This window comes from Bubalus kerabau, chromosome 7 (assembly GCF_029407905.1).
Source record: "Bubalus kerabau isolate K-KA32 ecotype Philippines breed swamp buffalo chromosome 7, PCC_UOA_SB_1v2, whole genome shotgun sequence".
Lineage (NCBI taxonomy): Eukaryota > Metazoa > Chordata > Mammalia > Artiodactyla > Bovidae > Bubalus > Bubalus kerabau.
Window position 1 is genome coordinate 120,263,747 of NC_073630.1, and position 19,901 is coordinate 120,283,647.

Here is a 19,901-nt window from a genome sequence, read left to right on the forward strand (position 1 = left end):
TCAAGGACTGGGGAAGATTAGACTCTGCTTCCTGATGGGAGGTTATAAGGCAAGGAACATGGATGCCAAGAGACACTGTTGCCATCCGTACCACACAAGACAGGCCCTCAGGCTATAAACTCAGGGGATGGCCCAAGAGCTGCCCTCCAGGTTCCAAGGGGTCTATATGAACAGAAGGCCCAGGTTCTCTCAAGGCACTCTAAGCAGCCACCCAGTCCAGGAGGGCAGGTGGGGACCCTGTGGACTACCAACCAGCATCGTTTCCAACAGCACCCTGAGTTTGCTGGGCCACCACCTTTCCCCCTGCTCCAGAGGCCAGTCGGACAAGTGAAAGGAAATCCTCTGCCTTTGTCACAGGGCCTGCTTTAGGCCCCCATGCAGACCTTCCCCCATTGCAGGGACTTGTTCAGCAGACCATGTTGAATCCAGTGAGGCTAGAGCTCAAGGCTTGGAAGACAGAGAGGTTTTCCTCCTAAGAGAGCTGCCAGGCAGAGATGGCCCTTCCTCCAGATGCTGTGAGACTGGAACTGCTATCAGCTTGGAGACAGAGCTCTTGGATCAGGCATGTCCTAAAGTCCACCCTACCTTTGAATTACCAGTTATGCTGCTGCTGCTGCTGCTAAGTCGCTTCAGTCGTGTCCGACTCTGTGCAACCCCATAGACAGCAGCCCACCAGGCTCCCCCGTCCCTGGGATTCTCCAGGCGAGAACACTGGAGTGGGTTGCCATTTCCTTCTCCAATGCATGAAAGTGAAAAGTGAAAGTGAAGTTGCTCAGTCGTGTCTGACTCGTAGTGACCCCATGGACTGCAGCCCACCAGGCTGCTCCACCCATGGGATTTTCCAGGCAAGAGCACTGGAGTGGGGTGCCATTGCCTTCTCCATTACCAGTTATAGAAGGTGACAGTTCCCCTTTTGGAGCCGTCTGAGCTCCCGAGGGACTCTCTTGGGACAAGTCATCACCAGTGTATTCCCTCAATATCAAGTGAAATGGGTTTGAATGACAACAAAGGGTGTAAGAAATGCCATTTTTTAAAAATATGAAATTTAATCTGCTCCCAGCTCTAATTTGACAGGGAGGTGGGAAATTCCTCTTTTTACCAGCCTCGGTCGCAGGGAAGTCCTGGGGTTCTGACACAGTTGAGAATATTGGGGGAGAACTCTGGTCTTTAGTCTGTTCCTGTCACTTTCAGATGTCCACCCTCCTGATCTGGATGTGCCCTGGGATCCTGCCTCCCCCCTCTGAGGTGCCCTCTTCTCTGCAGGCCCAAGGAGGATGTGGGTATGGGATCCCTCTCCTAGACATCCATGCCCTGGCAGTGTGCAGACCCTGCCCTCCCCACCGGCTTGCCCATCCTCTCCCGGGAGCCGCAGCACACTGCGTGGTCTTCACTCAGCCAGCCGGTCCTCAGCCACGCACCTGCAGCCCAGGCCGCGGTCTGAGGACCAGGGGAATCAATCCGTTTCTGTCCAGGCCCTGGGCCAGGGCGCCTGCCCAGCAGCTCCAATCTCATTCCTTCGGTGAGCCTGGGGGAAGGCTGGGCCGTACTCTAAAGGCCTCCAGGCCTAGCTTTGGGTCCCAGGGCTTGGGGCAGTTCACTTCACCTTTCTGAGCACCTGTGGTCTCACCAGCAGAAAGGGCGCGGGGGACAGTTCCCAATTCCCTGGCCAATTCCCCCCATCCTCTGAGGTTTAGGAGATCAGGCGCAAGAAGGGCCAGTTGGTAGTGACTCAGTATCCTGGCCACTTCTAATTGCATCCGCACAACCACATACTCAGTCTTGGGGGTTCCTGGATTAGGCCACCTAATCCGGGCAGAGAAAGGAGATTCCATGGTTCCACACGCACTGCGGGCTCCGGGAACTCGGGCGCGGGCGGGGTCGGGGAGGGGGGGGAGGGATGCCTACCGCTAGGCCGTAGGGAAGGGCAAGGATCTGGGCCAGGGTGGCCATGTTTAGCACATTAGATACAAGACACCCCAATAAAGCTGAATTCCAGCGGATACTTTCTTAGCATGTTTGTCCCACGCAATAACTGCGCGTCCCGCCTTTTATTTGGCAACCCTGCTCTGGGCGGGCGGAGACGGGCGGAGCGGGGCAGGGGGCGTGGCCCCGCGGTCTTCATTCGGGCTAGGGTCTCAGGGTCCTGGGTGGGGGCGAGGGGAGGCCGCGCGGCTCAGGCGGCCCCCAGGCGGCGCGCGGTCCCGCATCCTGGCTGCTGCGCCCTCAGCCAGCGCTCGCGGCTCCGCTCCAGCTCCAGCCTGCGCTGCGCCTCCAGCTGTGCCTGCGGGAGGGCGGGCGGTGGAGGTCGGCGCGCGGCGCTCCCCCGCAGCCGGACGCGGCTTCCCTGCGCGCCCCCCGAACCCGCACCTCGCGTCCCCGCCCACCGCGCGGCGCGCCCTCGCGGCCGCTCCGGGGCTCACCCGCTGCTTGGGGCGCACGGCCCGCGGCGCCGGCACGTGCCCCGGGGCCGCCCGCGCGCGCCGCTCGGCCGCCTTCTCCTGGATCCGGCGCTGCAGCTCGAGCACACGCTCGTCTTGGGAGGGCACTCCGGCAGCCGCCCACCGCGCCTTCTTCTCCTCCCACCTGGGCGGGCGGAGGGGCCGGCTTAGGAGGGCCTCGCCGCGGTGGACCAGAGAGGTTTAGGTGCCAGGGGAGAGCGCCCTCACACCCTCGGGGAACCGCTCCGGGAGGGTTCTCCCCGGCGCCTCTTGCCTTTTTGCTCCTTGTATTTCACAGTTGTAAGAGTATCCCACAGGTTTGCCTATGCACATTTTCGGGGATGAGAAAAGCCACCGCCCTTTCATCTTATCCTGCCTTCCCCGCTCTTGCCTAGAGATTACTGCTGCTAATATCCCGCTGTCAGTGCAGATCTTTCCATACCAGGCCCCACGGGGCCCGAAAAGTCACCCCCACCACCACTACTCCTACTACTAAGTCGCTTCAGTCGTGTCCGATTCTATGCGACCCCAGAGACGGCAGCCCACCAGGCTCCCCCGTCCCCGGGATTCTCCAGGCAAGAACACTGGAGTGGGTTGCCATTTCCTTCTCCAATGCGTGAAAGTGAAGTCGCTCAGTCATGTCTGACTTCTTAGCGACCCCATGGACTGCAGCCTACCAGGCTCCTCCGTCCATGGGATTTTCCAGGCAAGAGCACTGGAGTGGGGCGCCATTGCCTTCTCCAAAAGTCACCACAGTGTTCCCAAAACAAAAAGGGTGTGTGTGTGTCCATGCGCTTTCCGTTGAAAGAGATGTTTGACAATCAGATGCTACGTGTGACCCCACCTCCCCCCCCCACACCCCCCAAGTCCTAGTTTAAAAAGATAAAAGTTATAGTACTCAATCTTTCCAAGCTGTAGTGAACAGTTTTGGGGATCCTTGGAGAGAAGTGACCAGGGACAGGATATTGAGATGGCGCTGGGAGTCTCTGCTCGTTTCTAGCTGTGTCACTGTGCTGTGGTTATGTAGGGCTGTTTTTTCTCATTAGATTCACACCAGAGCGTTTATGAGTGCAGTGTCCAAAACCTGCATGGGCTTCCCTGGTGGCTCAGCTGGTAAAGAATCCGCCTGCAGTGCAGGAGACCCCGATTCGATTCTTGGGCTGGGAAGATTCCCCTGGAGAAGGGATAGGCTACCCACTCCAGTATTCATGGGCTTCCCTGGTGGCTCAGACGGTAAAGAATCCGCCTACAATGCAGGAGACCTGGGTTCGATCCCTGGGTTGGGAAGATCCCCTGGAGAAGGGAAAGGCTGCCCAGTCCAGTATTCTGGCCTGGAGAATTCCGTGGACAGAGGAGTCTACAGTCCAGTCGCAAAGAGTTGGACACGGCTGAGTGACTAAGCACACACTTCCTAACTTCTGCCATTAAATAGCTGGCTTGCTATTAATGGATGAAGCACAGGGCTACAGGGTGTGGCCGGGTTCATCCGAACCGTCACCACAGGCTTTTTTTCCACCCTTTCAGAAGGCCTGAGACTTATCTAAGAAAACGGTTGGGGGAGGGGGGGGAGATTGCAAGGGAACTGACTGGAGGGTGGTGGATTGCTTGGAGGAAAACCCACGGGGGGAGTGGGGGGAAGGCAGACTCCCTGGTCCTTGCCCGCCCAGGGTGCCCGGCCTGGGGTCGCCGGTACCCACCTCAGGGCTGCAGACCTCCCCATGGCGGCGCGGCAGAGCGCCACCTGCTCCACCATGTCCCGCAGCCCCTGGCTCTTGGCGCGCTTGCCCTGGATGATCTGGTCTCGCCGCTCCTCCTCCTGGCGACGCCGGGTCTCCTTAAGCAGGGCCAGCCGCTCACGCAACTCCACGACCGACATCTCCCCCTCCAGGCCGTGGCCAGGGATCTGCAAGAGGACCGGGGTAGGGAGAGGCCCCAGGTCGGGAGCCAGGCCCGACCCTTCCCGGCCGGCCCCAGCCCCTGGCTTTCCCCCTGCACTGGCTTCATCGTCCTTCCTGAAGGCCACAGGCCTGGCCCCGTGCCCAGGCGGCCTCCCGTCCTCTCGGTGCTGTTTGTGTGGCAATGTCCACCATCCGGCTTCTCCCGCCTGGGCCCCCTACGCAGCCCTGACCTGCGCGGGGACACCTCAGCTGGGGGCCTGGTGGGGCCCCCATGGTACTCAGCCCTGTCTCCCCAGCCAGGACCTGGGGGCCCAGGCAGAGAGCCTGTCGGACTCTGCACAGCCCAGGACCAGGCCTACCCATCCAGGCCCATCCCCGCGTGCCAGCCTGGCCTCTTGCGGTGTTTCCCACACTGGCCCCTGGGAGCTGCAGCCTGCCCAGCACCCCTGCCATCCCTCCAGCGCACCTGCCACGCGGGCCTCGTGGGTCCCAGTAGCTCCCTCAACGCGCAAGTCCGTGAAGCTGCCTGGCTGACCCCCGGGGTGCCAGAGGCCTCCCTGGACCGGGTCCTCCGGCACAGCGCACAGGAGGCAGCTGGGCGTGAGTGGCCGGATGGACCCCAGCTGGGGTCCAGACCACCTTCGACCTTGGTGGGAATTGTGGGTGCACCCTCCGCAGGATGCCAGGCCCAGGAGACGCAGGGAAGCTCCCCCGCTGGAGGGCACTGGATGGGCACAGGCCCTGGGCGGCGGCCTCACCTGGGTCAGGTCCACCAGCTTGCCCCTGCGCATGGGCTGAAACTCCAGGGCTCGCAGCTGGGAGACGAGGGTGCGGCGCCGCCTCTGCTCCTCCTTGGCCGCCTCCGCACTGCGCTGCAGCAGCTCCCGGTTCTCCTCCGTCACCTCCTGAGCTGGGGCCCGAGTGGGGCGCTGAGAGGCTCGGAGAGCAGCCGCCCAGCCACGGGGGCGGGGGTAGCTCCCGGGAGGGCACGGCAACCCCCCATGCCCCGACCCCCTACCTATCCGCTGGCGGCCCTTCCGGAGCTCGGTCTGTGCCACCCTGACGTTCTTCTGTGTCTCCATCACATGCTCCACCAGCTCCTTCATGGACTTTTCCTCCTGGAGGCGCCTCTCCGCGCACCGCTGCATCAGCTCAGCTGTCTGGACACAACCAGCTGCCGTCAGAGCCGCCCGGTCTGGCCCCTGAGCTGCTGAGGTTGGCCCTGAATCACCCGGGAACCTGGGTTTAGGCTCGCCAGTGTCTCAGGGGTCGGGCCTGCGGGGAAGTCCCACCTCACGCCCCTCCTGGCCTCCGCAATGGGGGTGAGCCCAGAACCAGGCAGCCACGGCCCTGGATCCAACAGGGTCGCCGAGGAGGGCGGCCAACAGAGCCCAGGGGAGACCGGGTCAGGGCCCCCGGTCTGCCCTGAAGCCCACCCACTGCTGACTCTGGCTGAGAGAGGAGGACCCTTCTTGCTTTGCAGCCACGTGGGGCCAGCTGTCCAGATTCTGCCCACGTCTGTGCACAGGCCAGGCCGGCCCCAGGGGAGCCCCAGGCACGACCTGACGGTCCTCCCACACCCCTCTTTCTCCTGGAGCCCCTGAAACGCGGCCCTGACCGCAGGGCGTGCTGCTGCCCCTGAGAAGCACGTCACAGGCCGCGTCCTGGCCCCTCTTCTGCTCTGCGCCAGGGGTTCCAGCCTCACCCACGTGTTCACTGGGACTGCAGTTGGCTTACTCTCGTGGCTGTTTCAGGGAATATATCACAACTCTTTGATCCATTCCACCATCAAGACACATTCAGGTTGTTTCCCGTTTGGCGCTATTGTGAACAATTCAGAATATTATTTTCAGTCTTCAAGATACTACAAAGTGGACTTCCCTGGTGATCCAGTGGTTAAGAATCTGCCTGACAGTGTAAAGCTGAGTGCTGAAGAATTGATGCTTTTGAACTGTGGTGTTGGAGAAGACTCTTGAGAGTCCCTTGAACTGCACGGAGATCCAACCAGTCCATCCTAAAGGAAATCAGTCCTGAATGTTCATTGGAAGGACTGATGCTGAAGCTTAAACTCCAATACTTTGGCCGCCTGATGCAAAGAACTGAGTCATTTGAAAAGACTCTGATGTTGGGAAAGATTGAAGACGGGAGGAGAAGGGGACGAGAGGATGAGATGGTTAGATGGCATCACTGACTCAGTGGACATGAGTTTGGGTAAGCTCTGGGAGTTGGTGATGGACAGGAAGGCCTGGCGTGCTACAGTCCGTGGGGTCGCAGAGAGTCGGCACGATGGAGCGACTGAACTGGACTGACGGTACAGGGGACACGGGTTCGATCTCTGGTCTGGGAGATGCCGTGCGCTGCGCGACAGCCAGGCTCATGTGCCGCAGCTACTGTACCCTGTGAGCCCAGGGCCCGGGCTCGGCGAGAAGCAGCCAAGCCGCTGCTCACACAGCTGAAGAAAGCCCTCGCAGCAACGAACACCCAGTGCAGCCACAAAATACATAGAAGATTCTTTAAAGACTCTCCATTTAAAAAAGAAAAAAAAGATGCCACAAAAGACAGGGTGGGATGTATACCTCCCGTCACTGCCCAGCGCCGCCAGGGGCCCTGGACTGCCAACCCCAGAGGTCTTGGCCGCTGGGGGTTCATTTCAGACCACGTGGCACGTGGAGGGTCCGCCTGTGGTGGTGGCGGGGACTCCAGGCACACTGGGCAGGAAGGAAGCCCTGGTGAAGCAGTCTGCCAGCACATATAAACTGGCTCGTGGCCACCCCTCTCCATGCAAGTTCATCCCAGGTTCTAAGAAAAGGAACCAGCGTCCTTGGAGAGATGGCCACTTTTTGGCTGAGGAGGAGAAGGTACGAGATGAGCCTGGAGCATTTTATGGCATTGTAAAGGAAGGGGGGGCCTCCCTGGTGGCTCAGGAGTAACAAACCCGCCTGCAGTGCAGGAAACGTGGGTTCAATCCCTGGGTCAGGAAGATCCCCTGGAGGAGAGCATGGCAACCCACTCCAGTGTTCTGGGATATCCCACCGACAGAGGAGCCTGGCAGGCCACAGTCCTCACCAACTAAGCAACAACTAAAGTAACGTGCATGCTAAGTCACTCAGTTGGTCTGACCCTGCGGCTCTATGGACTGTTTGTTTCAAAGAGTAAAAATGAACTTCCCTGGTGGCTCAGACGGAAAAGCATCTGCCTACAATGTGGGAGACGTGGGTTCAATCCCTGGGTCGGGAAGATCCCCTGGAGAAGGGAATGGCAACCCACTCCAGTATTCCTGGCTGGAGAATCCCACGGACAGAGGAGCCTGGTGGGCTACAGTCCATGGGTCACAAAGAGTTGGGACACAATTGAGCAACTTCACTTTCTTTGGAAACTTTGTCATAAGTTCGAGAAATGCTTTGGTGGAAATACAAGGTGAAAAAAAAAGCAGGCTCCCAGAACATGGAGGAGTCCTACCTCAGGTAAGCAACCTCCGGGCAAAGAAAGATGCCTGGTCTCCGGGCGCCCAGCTTGTCGGCAGCACAGAGAAGGCTTGGGGGCCTCACCCCCGGCTCCCAGCTCCGTGTAAGCCTCGTGGAGCCCAGGAGGCCCGCGGCCGCCCGTGGAGGAGGCCCGATGAGGGAGGGAGGGAGGGAGGGAGTCTGGGATTGTAGTTCTGCCACTGCCCCAACCAGCGGGGTGACCTGGGCAGATCGCCCTGCCTCGCCCCCGTGTCTCTGCTGCTGACTGGGGTGGCGTTGCCTCCCCAGCCGCTCCCCGGCCCCCATCAGCCATGGCTTCAGGCCAGCATCGCCGTTCGGAGGAGAAGAGGGTGGAGTGCTCGAAGAAAGAGGGGAGGCCAGAAAGCCGAACGGGTGGGCGGGCAGAGGGGCTGCAGCCTGGCTCTCCAGCCGGCCTGCGGGAGGACGGCAGGGGTCACCAGGGCGCCCGGAGCCCCGGGGCCGGCTCTCGGCTCTGTCTGCTCAGACGTAGCCCTTGGGCCCATGGTCCAGCCCGGAGTCCGCTCGGGGGCCAGCCTGGCCTCGCGCCTCCATGGGCTTCACACCAGGAGTCCCTCGGGGCCTCTACACACCTCCCGCCTCTGCAGCCAGCACCGCCCCGCCCCAAGGAAGGGCCTTCAGCTGGGAATTCAAGGGAACAAGGACCGCGCCCAACAGCACCAAATAGAAAAATGCCCCAAGGGCCACCTAAGGGAACGATCCACCCAACACTTCCGTGAAGCGGGCTCTGGGAACGGGCAACCAGAGTGGGAAGGGTCCTTCACCCCGCGCTTTTGTGCACCGCTCTTCTGCATTAACAGTCTTCTGTGACAACGGATTAAAAAAGGTAATTATGTGAATTTCATCCATTTTTTCCCCCAATATAGTTACTTATTTCTATGGTTCATCAAATTATTTTTAAAAGGGGATAAAATTGGGAATTCCCTGGCTCTCCAGTGGTTAAAACTCTGCGCTTCCACTGCAGGGGGCACAGGTTCAATCCCTGGTCGAGGAACTAAGATCCCACAAGCTGAGCAGTGCAGCCAAAAAGAGAAGGGGGGAGATAAAATTTAGTGAAGACAGTATATTCATATTGTTTAACATTTTGAGACAGTGACAGAGCTACACTCAGGACTTTGCAATTGTGTCCTTTTCAGCCCCATTGCTAGAGTGCCTTAATACTGGTGACCAGGAAAAAAATCAGAAAAGCCCCCTGGGCCCCAGCTATGGAAATCGACCCTGGGCTCTGTGAGGAGGCCTCGGGCCTCAGGAGAATAACTGAACGTGTGTCTGAAGAAGAGGAAATTCAGATGGGCCCCAAACATCCTGCCCTTCGAATGAAAGGACGTCCCGTGGCTCTAGATGGGCAGAGAGGACAGGGGAGGCTGGGCAGGGAGGGCGGGCTCCTCTGGCCATGCGGTGGCCACGGCCTCTGGCGACACAATCCCATTCAGGCCAGTGGTTAAGACTCGGCGCTTCTACTGCAGGGGCTTGGGTTCAATCCCTGGTCGAGGAACTAAGATCCCATATTGTGCATGGTGTAGGAAAAATAAATAAATAAAGAACACTCAATTTAAAAACTTAGGAAAAAAAACAACTAAAATAATAGTTAAAAACAAGACAGAGGCTGTAAAAGTCACCAGTCCAGCATGAACGGAAAAAATGCAGGAAAAAAATGCAATTTTCTCTTCACATGTTCCTGTGCACGTTGCTCAGTCATGTCCGACTCTTTGCAACCCCATGGATTGTATAATCCATGGGATTCTCCAGGCTGGAATACTAGAGTAGGCAGCCTTTGTCTTCTCCAGGGGATCTTCCCAACCCAGGGATCGGACCCAGGTCTCCCGCATTGCAGGTGGATTCTTTACCAGCTGAGCCACGTCTAATCTGTTAGTTTGCTCGTAAAACACAGTTGTCATCTAAAACGCCTTAGCTGGATGTCCCAGGAGGGGGAGAGACGCCTCAGGACCCGCTCAGCGTGGGGCAGTCAGGGTCAGCTTCGCTCTGGAGGACACGGCTCACGGCTCAGGATGCTGCCCTAGTTATGTGGACAGTCGGCGGGCGAGGTGCAGGGTGGCGGGAAGCCAGAGTGTTCTGTGCCTGCTTCCCAAGAGCAGCCCGGCTCCTGGAACACGGAAGGAGCCCCGAGGAGGAGGAGTGAGGAGCCCGGAGGAGTTAGGAGCGAGCCTGCGGGGGTGGGGGTGCTTTCCTTCCGGGAGGAGCTGCTCCCCCGGCACCTCGGATGGGTCGCCAGGACACAGTCTCGTCCCCAGCAAGGCTGCTCATCAGGCCGCAGCTTCTAGTCCAAGCCCCGGCCTCCAGCGCCCACCCCTCTGATGGGGTCTCTGCCCCTCCAGGTGGCTTCCCCAGGCTCCTCTCGGGGTCTCTGGTCAAGGCAAATGTGCGGCTGCTCAACTACAGCCCACTCTTGCCCTCCGCCCCCACCCCCCACCTCTGGACGTTTCCGCGTTGAGTCCCAGAGACTCTCAAACTCCAGGGAGACTGCACGGGATTCATCCCAGGAAGGCACGGATGGGTTAGCATTAAGAAATCCCTCATACAATTCACCACATGCACAGAGGTTGGGAGGAAAAGTGGATTCTCTCCATAGAGGCTGTAACTTCCACATCTGGGAAGACGGCGGGGGGCGGCGGGGGAGCACTTTTCCCTACTCCTCCCACTCGGCACATCTAAAACCCCCGAATATAAATTATCAAACATACAGGGACTTCCCTGGTGGTCCAGTGGCTAAGGCTCCATAGTTCCAATGTGGAAGGGGCCCGGGTTTGATTCCTGTCAGGGAAGTAGATCGCACACGCCAGGCTCTGTGCTTCCAATGCGGGGGGTTGGGGGGTGGGGTGGGGTGGGGTGGGGAGCCAGGTTCGATCCCTGTCAGGGAAGTAGATCACACACGCCACAGCTAGGCCTTCCCTGGTGGCTCAGAGGGAAAGAATTCACCTGCTGACGTGGGCGACGGCATGAGCTGGATCCCTGGGTTGGGAAACTCCCCTGGGGAAGGGAATGGCCACCCACCCCAGTATTCTTGCCTGGGAAATCGCATGGACAGAGGAGCCTGACGGGATATAGTTCCACGGAGTCACAAGAGTCAGCTGAGTAACAGTGACCACGAATACTGCAACTAAGATCTGGCCCAGCCAGATGAATAAGTATCAAAAAAAAAAAAATAAATAAATAAGAAGACTGCAAACAGTGGAGGGGAGAGGGCCGGCTGGCGAGGCCTGCGGGGCCGGAGGAATGGCGCGGTGCTGGGCCCCCGGTCTCCTTTCTACCCTGTGTGTTCCAGGCTGGGGGCTGAAGGCCACAGGCACAGACGAAAAAGTGCAACCAAAGCCTGCTCTCTCCAACGGGTGTCAGCCGCTCAGCTGTCTGACTCTTTGCGACCCCATGGACTGAAGCCCACCAGGCTCCTCTGTCCATGAGATTTCCCAGGCAAGAATACTGGAGTGGGTTGCTATTCCCTTCTCCTAGGGATCTTCTCCACCCAGGGATTGAACCTGGGTCTCCCTCACTACAGGCAGATTCTTTACCAGCTGAGCCACCGGGGAAGCCAGGAGCCACCCAGAGAGACAGAAGACGGTGCAACACGACCTGTGACATCACAGACAAAACCTGGGCAAAGGCTGAGTGGGCGTGGACTTCCTCAAGCCGTGGGACATGGGGCACAGGAATCTGAGCAGGGGCCTGCCCCAGGGGTCCCGTGTGCCAGAGGAGAGCTGGCAGCAAGCTCAGCAACCTGGCGTCCACCCCCACCCGTGGGAACAAGGGTTCCTTCACCCCCCACCCACCAGGGTGGCATCAGAGGAAGCTGAGTGCCAAGTGAGGGCTTTCCCCTCACGCTTGCCACGTGACAGTGAGGGCCACGTGGGGGCAGTTATGAGGTGCCCTGCCACTCCCGGTCAGGCAGCTGCCAGTGGAGGACTAGCAGAGCCCTTGCCCTCACGAGTAGCCCCTCTCGGGGGTCAGCAGAGGCATGTGGGGAAAGTGGGCTGATAAGCCTGCCTGGCAGTAACGCCGTGGTGCCTCCCTTCCCCTGCCAGAGCAGCGTCAGAGAGGGGCAGTTCAGACAGAAGGCTTAAATGCGACCCAGCAGCTTGGAACATAATACCCAGAATGTTCGGGTTTCAACCGGTTATCACACCACAAGCCAGGATGGTCTCCAACAGAATGAAGACACAATCAGTAGATGCCAACACTGAGGTCACAGAGGTGTTAGATCTGACAGTGGTTTTTAAAGAAGCCATCATTAAAATGCTTCAACAAGGCATTATGAAAGACATGATCTCAACAAATTTAAGATAAATAGCACAGAGCATGTTCAACAACCACGACGGAATCAACCAGAAATCAATAACAAAAAAGAACAAATGCTTGGAAACTAAACAACATACTCCTAAATAATCCATGGGGCAAAGAGGTATTTTCAAGTGAAGTGAAAAAGGACGCTGAACTGAATGAGAATGAAATACAACATACCAAAATTTGTGGACACAGCCAAAGCAACAAATAAACGGAGATGTACAACACCGAGCACTTACAACAGAAAAGCAGCGGAGTCTCGCGTCAGTAATCCAACTCCGATCCCAAGAACCTGGGAAAAGAACAGAATAAAAGCAAAGCAAGCAGAAGGAAGGAAATAATAAAGAGCAGAAGTCAACAACATTGAAAACAGTAGAGAAAAATCAATGAAACAAGAAGCTAGTTCTTTGAAAAGATCAATCCAATTGACAAATATCTAGCAATTCTTACAGAAAAAATGAAAAAACATAAAATCATCAATATCAAGAGTGAAATGCTTTAGACCCTACAGACATTAAAAAGGACAGTAACAGAATCTTAAAAACAACTCTTACGTTCATAAATTTGGCAACTCAGTGAAATGGACAATTTCTCAAAAAACAGAAACTGGTACAACTTACCCAAAACGAAACAGATCATTTGAATCGCCCTCTAACTTGTAAGAGAGTTGAATTTGTGATTTAGAAACGTCCAAAAAAGAAAACTTCAAACCCAGATGATTTCACTGGAAAATCCGACCATGTGTTGAAAGAATGAATATCAATTTGACACAATCTTTCCTAGAAAACGAGAGGAGAAAATACTTCCAAATTCATTTTATGAAGTTAGAATTACCCTGATAACCAAAACCAGACAAATGACATTACAAAGAAGAAAACTACAGATTAACACTTCTTATGAAACAACATGTAAGAACAACTCTAAGAAAATCAAAATAGTAGCAAATAGAATTCAACATACATAAAAAAGAATTATACAAACACCACAATCAAGTGGGGTGTATTCTTAGAATGCAAAGCTGGTTCAACATTTGAAAATCGGTCAATGGAATCCACCATATTAACAGCCTAAGACGATCACACGACTGTATCCATTGATCCAGAGAACCATCGGGCAAAATTTCCTGATCAAAAACTTTCAGAAAACCAGGAACAGAAGGGAATTCAGTCGACTTGATAAAGTGCACATCTACGAAAAACCCGACATCTAACATTACACTGAACAGGGAAAGACTGATTTCCCCCGAGATGGTGAACCAGCCAGTGCAACGGGCAAGAGGAGGAAATGAATGGGATGCAGATGGGAAAGGAAGGGATAAAAGATGACATCCGCGTCACAGAGAGAAGCCCAGGGAACCTACGACAAACGGTCTCGTTTGTCCGAGAAAACTAGTCAGGGAGTTCGGCGAGGCCACAGGACACAGGAACGACACGCAAGGCCAGCTGCATTTTGCAGACTGGCATTCACTACGTGGACGCCAAAATTGAACATAATAGCACCATCCACAACCACTTGAATCATGGAGAGGCACTCAGGTGCAGTCTCACACACGTCTACAGGACTTACACACAGAAACCTAATAACCAGATGAAAGAAAGACTGAAGCAAGTGGAGACATCCTGCATCCAGGGACAGGAAGACGACACTGGACGGCATCTGCTGGATTGGGCTCTGACACCATGTGTGAGAATAAGCTTCAAGCGGATACAGATCCAGGTTTAAAATTGAAACCACACAAACGCTAGAACAGACTGTGGCTGAATCCTTCCGTACCAGGCGCACGGGAAAACCCTTCCTCACTATTCCAAATCCAGATACAACGAAGGAGAAGACTCGTAAGTTTGATGACACGAAAACACGCGTGCACGGCCAGAACACAGCATTCAGGTGAAGCCGAATGAGTAACCGGGACATGATACCTGTAAGAAGACATTATAATTAAAGGCTTACTTCCTTAACAGGCAAGTGAAAGTTGCTCAGTCGTGTCCAACTCTTTGCGACCCCATGGATATACAGTCCATGGAATTCTCCAGGCCAGAATACTGGAGTGGGTTACCCAGCTGTTCCCTTCTTCAAGGGATCTTCCCAACCCAGGGATCAAACCCAGGTCTCCTGCATTGCAGGCGGATTCTTTACCAGCTAAGCCACCAGGGAAACCCAAGAATACTGGAGTGGGTAGCCTATCTCCAGGGGATCTTCCCAACCCAGGAATTGAACTGGGGTCTCTTGCATTGCAGGTGGATTCTTTACCAGCTGAGCTACATAAAGTCAACGAAATAAAGGTTAAAAGCTCATAGAAAATGAACATAGTCAACTAATCTTTGACCAAGGCACCAATAAATTTCAGTGGAGAAAGGACAGTCTGTTTTATAAATATTAAAGGAGTCTCTTTTGTAAATATTGTTGAAAGAGCCAGATTTATGCCAACAGTGAGACTGAACCTCTACCTTAACCACACAGAAGAATCAACTCAGAATGGATCAAAGGCTTAAATGTAAGGCCTGAAGCCATAAATGGGCTTCCCCAATGGCTCAGATGGTAAAGAATCTGCCTGCAATGCAGGAGACTGGGTTCGATCCCTGGGTCAGAAAGACCCCTGGAGGAGGGCATGGCAACCCACTCCAGTATTCCTGCCTGGAGAATATCATGGACAGAGAAGCCTGGGGGTGCATGTCCATGTGGTTGCAGAGTCAGACACAACTGAGCAACTTTCAGCTTCACTTTTTGGGCTTCCCAGATGGTACCAGTGGTAAAAAATCCACCTGCCAATGCAGGAGGCTTTAAGAGACATGGGTTTAATCCCTGGGTTAGGAAGATCCCCTGGAGAAGGAAATGGCAACTCCCTCCAGTGTTCTTGCCTGGAAAATTCCATGGACAGAGGATCCTGATGGACCACAGTCTATGGGATAGCAAAAAGTCAGACATGACTGAGCATTCACACACATGGAATGGGAGACAATACTTGCAAATCATACATTCAAAATGACTAGACATCTCTTCAAGAAAATTAGAGATACCAAGGTACATTTCCTGCAAAGATGGGCACAATAAAGGACAGAAATGGTGTGGACCTAACAGAAGCAGAAGATATTAAGAAGAGGTGGCAAGAATACACAGAAGAACTGTACAGAAAAGATCTTAATGACCCAGATAACCATGGTGGTGTTATCACATAGAGCCAGACATCCTGAAGTCCAAAGTCAAGTGGGCTTAGGAAACATCACTACAAACAAAGCTAGTGGAGGTGATGGAACACCAGCTGAGCTATTTCAAATCCTAAAAGATGATGCTGTGAAAGTGCTGCACTCAAAATGCCAGCAAATTTGCAAAACTCAGCAGTGGCCACAGGACTGGAAAAGGTCAGTTTTCATTTCTATCCCAAAGAAGGGTTATGCCAAAGAATGTTCAAACTACCGCACAACTGCACTCATCTCACACGGTAGCAAAGTGATGCTCAAAATTCTCCAGGCTAGGCTTCAAGAGTACGTGAACTGAGAACTTCCAGATGTTCAAGCTGGATTTAGAAAAGGCAGAGGAATCAGAGATCAAATTGCCAATATCCGTTGGCTCACAGAAAAAGCAAGAGAATTCCAGAAAAATATCTACTTCTGCTTCATTGATTATGCCAAAGCCTTTGATTGTGTACATCACAACAAACTGGAAAATTCTTGAAGACATGGGAATACCAGACCACCTGACCTGCCTCCTGAGAAATCTGCATGCAGGTCAAGCAGCAACAGTTAGAACTGGACATGCAACAACAGACATTTCAAAATTGGGAAAGGAGTACATGAAGGCTGTATCTTGTCACCCTGCTTATTTAACTTATATGCAGAGCACGTTATGCAAAATGCTGGGCTGGATGAAGCACAAGCTGGAACCAAGATTGCCAGGAGAAATATCAATAACTTCAGATATGCAGATGACACCACCCTTATGGCAGAAAGCGAAGAAAAACTAAAGCGCCTCTTGATGAAAGTGAAAGAGGAGAGTGAAAAAGTTGGCTTAAAATTCAACATTCAGAAAACGAAGATCATGGCATCCAGTCTCATCACTTCATGGCAAACAGATGGAGAAACAATGGAAACAGTGACAGACTTCATTTTCTTGGGCTCCAAAATCACTGCAGATGGTGACTGCTGCCATGAAATTAAAAGATGTTTGCTCCTTGGAAGAAAAACTATGACAAACCTAGATAGCATATTAAAAAGCAGAGGCATTACTTTGCTGACAAATGTCTGTCTAGTCAAAGCTATGGTGTTACCAGTAGTCATGTATGGATGTGAAAGTTGGACCATAGAGAAAACTGATTGCTGAAGAATTGATGATTTTGAACTGTGGTGTTGGAGAAGACTCAAGAGTCCCCTGGACTGCAAGGAGATCAAACCAGTCCATCCTAAAGGAGATCAGCCCTGAATATTCACTGGAAGCTCCAATCCTTTGGCCACCTGATGCGAAGAACTGACTCATTGGAAAAGACCCTGATGCTGGGAAAGATGGAAGGCAGGTGGAGAAGGGGACAACAGAGGATGAGATGGATGGATGGCATCACCGATCCGATGGACATGAGTTGGAGCAGATTCTGGGAGACCGTGAAGCACAGGGAAGCCTGCGTGCTGTGTCCGTGGTGTCACAAAGAGTCGCACTCAACTGTGGAACCGAACAACAACATGAAGAACAGACACAAACGCGTCTCGCAGACGAAGTGACACGTGAGCCTGAGGCACAGCCGCGACTCAGACCCCCGGGGGCACATCCAGCGAGCGTGGGCTCCTGCACGTCCCTGGGCCCTGCAGGCTCCTGCCTCGTCCAGGCTCCTGCCTCGTCCAGGCTCCCGCCAGGCCCTCTGGACAGGACACCGGCAGGGCACCCCCAGCCAGGCCATGTCTCCCACGATGTCCAGAGCATCCTCACTGGAAACGTGGGCGACCCATATACCCTTTTGTGTCTTTTGCAAACACGTTTGCCTCCTGGAAGTTTCCCTCAGTCCTCCAGTCTCCCCTCATATGTAGGTGCAGGGACCAACCGACCCTGCTAGTAGGGGCGGGGGTGCAGCCTGAACTCGAAGTGTTGACCAGTCGGCCCACTGAGGCCCCTCCACCACCGCCCCCTACCCCGGCCCGGGCCATGCGGGGCCAGAGGACCTGGCCGGCTCTGTGGGTTTAGGAGGGAACGGCCGGGGCTGCTTCTGCGGTTCCAACCCCCACCCCTGGTCACCTCCTCCTTCTTCAGCTCCGCCATCCGCCTCTTCTCCCGTGCCACCTGCTGCCGCGCCAGCACCGCCTCCTCGTGGCTCAGCTTCCCCTGCAGCCGGCGGACCTCGCCCGCGGCCAGCTGCTCCTCCCGGTCCTTTGCTTGCATCTGCCTCTGCCACTCGAGGAAGTCGGAGAAGTCCCCGGCCCCGTCCACAAGCCGGTCCACCCTGGGGAGACGGGGCAGCGGGCTCCCGTGAGCCCTGCCCGAAGCCCAAGGCCCACGGGGAAGGGGGGGCGGGGCGTGGCCTTCACGGGCGTGGCCACTCTGCACCGGACACATGGCCCCACACCGCCAGCCAACGACCCCCGCCCACCAGCCCTGGTCCAGCATGTGCACCCACCCTCCGGCCGCGTCTCCCTCCTTGTCCCTTCAGCCGCTCTTCCGTCCACTCACCTGTGTCCGTCCGTCCTCCACCCCGCCCCCCCGCGCCCACCCATCTGTCTATCCGCCACCCCTATGTCCCTCTGTCCCTCTTCTCATCCAGCTGGTCAGACACCCAAGCTCCCCCCACAGCCCAGCTCTCCAGCTGAGAGCAGGGCCTGAAGCCAGGGCGGTCTAGGGGAGGGGGCACCCGAGAGGGCTCCCGGGAGGAGGCGGCCCCTCAGGGAGGTGTGCGCTGGCCGGGTTTCCCTGAGCCTCCACCTCCTCGTCTGTCCATCTCCTCCCTGAGTGGAGACGAGCTTTCAGGGCTGCAGCCATGACTCTGACGCTGGCCTTCTCGAGCCCCTGGGGTTCTTCGGGTGGGACTGTGTCCCCCACACCCCCCCACCCCTGGACCCTGCAAGGGGTGCCCGAGGCCCTCCCGTCCCCACCTCTGCAACTCCTTCTCCACCTGCCGCTGGTACAAGGCCCCTTCACGCAGGATGGCGGCCGTATTGAGCTTGACCGGGGCGTTGTCGTTAGGCTGCGGGAGAGGGTTGGGGCAGGCTGTGACGGTGTGGGGGGTGGCCTCGGAGCAGCCAGCGCCCCCCTGCCCCTCTGCCCTCCACACCCGCCCCCTGCCCTGCGCTCCCCTCGGCCGAAAGGCCCGGGATGTCCTCAGTGGGACAGGCCGGTAGGCGGACGCATAGGGAGAAGCCCCAGGATTCCCGCTCACCGTGTAGAAGGTCAGTTTCTGGGCCTTGAGGATACGAGGCGGGAGCCGGAGCCGCGGCTTCTTCTTGGAGTCCTGCGGGAGTCCGGGCCTGGCATCTGTACCAACGGGTGCCCCCAAATGCACCCCGGGGAGGCCTGGCCCACTCCCCTCTGCCCAGCTCGCCCTGTGCGGGGTCCCTGGGCAGGGCCCTGCAGCTGCCCCGGCAGGTAAGGAGGGTTTGGGGCCGGGGACCGCGGTTCCCAGTCAGGGCGCTGCAGCCTGCGGGCTCAGGGGCCCTCTCCCCGCTGCCCCGGGGCTGCCCCATGACGGGCCTGGCTGCTCCCTGCCCAGCCTTCTGCTCTGCTGACCCCGTCAGGGTTGGCACGGCGGTCCACGGGACAGCAGCTGGTGAGAGGCACCCCCCCACACACAAGCACTCAGCCGTGACACCAGGGCATGCTGCTCCCGGGCGGGGTGCCCTCTCCCCTGGCCTGCCCCCACTGCCCGGGGGAGGCTCACCTCTGGCCCAATGCCACCCAAGCGGGTCCACGGTGGCGGGGGTGTGGGGTGGGGGGGGGAAGGTCAGCCTCTCCCAAGGGGAGCGCCGCTCAGCGTCCACCCAGCGCGGGGCCTCCCGGCCCAGCTCCCTGACTTTCTTTATTGACAAATGCATCTTGGGGTCTTTTCTTACAGAAATGTTAAATGCTCAGTGTGGGAAGACCTGTAAACAGCCGGAGAGGGCCAGGCTGCCCCTGCTGGCCTGGACCGCATGCGGCCCTGCCGTGGGCTGGGGCCCCGCCCCCCCTCCCCGCTGTGCACAGGGAGGGGCCTGTCTGTGCAGCCCCGCTTAGGGCGTGGGGGGCGGGTGTCACCTGCAGCTGGGGCTCCCCGCGGCTCCTGGGCACCGCGCACCGCAGCTCCTCGATGTTGGCCCACAGCAGCAGCTCCTGTGCAGGGACAAAGGGCTGCAGCCCCGCCAGCTGCCACGCGGTCCCCCGGCCACAGATGCACAGGCCGGCTCTCCGCCCCTCCCCTCCCCGCCCCCTGGCACCCCCACGGGGGTCTCCGTGTGCAGCCCACCGACCTCGGCCTTCCAGCGGTTGTATCTCTTGGTCATCTCCAGCAGCCGCTGCTCCTTGGGTGGCTGGTAGGTGCTCCTGGGGACCTGGTGGTGGTGGGGGCAGTGGAAGGGAGACCCGAGGTGCCAAGCCGCACTATGAAAACTAATAAGACTAATAAAAACCATAAAAACTAATTGATGTCATTAAGAAAAGGATCTGGGTCAACAAAAAGGAAACTGAGACAGCTGATAGAGGCCAGGGGGTCCATGGAAGGCCTCTCAGGGAAGAGACTGTAAGGAGACCAGACGGGTGGTGGGAGTGGACTGGGACCCTGAGACCGTCCAGCGCCATCCCTTTACCCTTCACTTATTCCT

The 19,901-nt window shown here is 56.5% G+C and overlaps 1 protein-coding gene across 1 annotated transcript in view; it reads right to left on the reverse strand.

Moving 5' to 3' along the window:
• Positions 1-2,173: 2,173 nt before the first annotated feature.
• CFAP99 (cilia and flagella associated protein 99) overlaps positions 2,174-19,901 on the reverse strand; it is a 32,188-nt gene continuing 14,460 nt past the window's right edge. The window contains exons 6-15 of the mRNA XM_055587428.1: positions 19,551-19,631; positions 19,339-19,413; positions 18,488-18,559; positions 18,204-18,295; positions 17,353-17,557; positions 5,355-5,496; positions 5,095-5,246; positions 4,136-4,341; positions 2,421-2,583; positions 2,174-2,281 (exon numbers count right to left, since the gene is read on the reverse strand). Of these exons, the coding sequence (XP_055443403.1) occupies positions 2,174-2,281; positions 2,421-2,583; positions 4,136-4,341; positions 5,095-5,246; positions 5,355-5,496; positions 17,353-17,557; positions 18,204-18,295; positions 18,488-18,559; positions 19,339-19,413; positions 19,551-19,631 (1,296 nt within the window). The remainder of the gene's footprint in view (positions 2,282-2,420; positions 2,584-4,135; positions 4,342-5,094; positions 5,247-5,354; positions 5,497-17,352; positions 17,558-18,203; positions 18,296-18,487; positions 18,560-19,338; positions 19,414-19,550; positions 19,632-19,901) is intronic.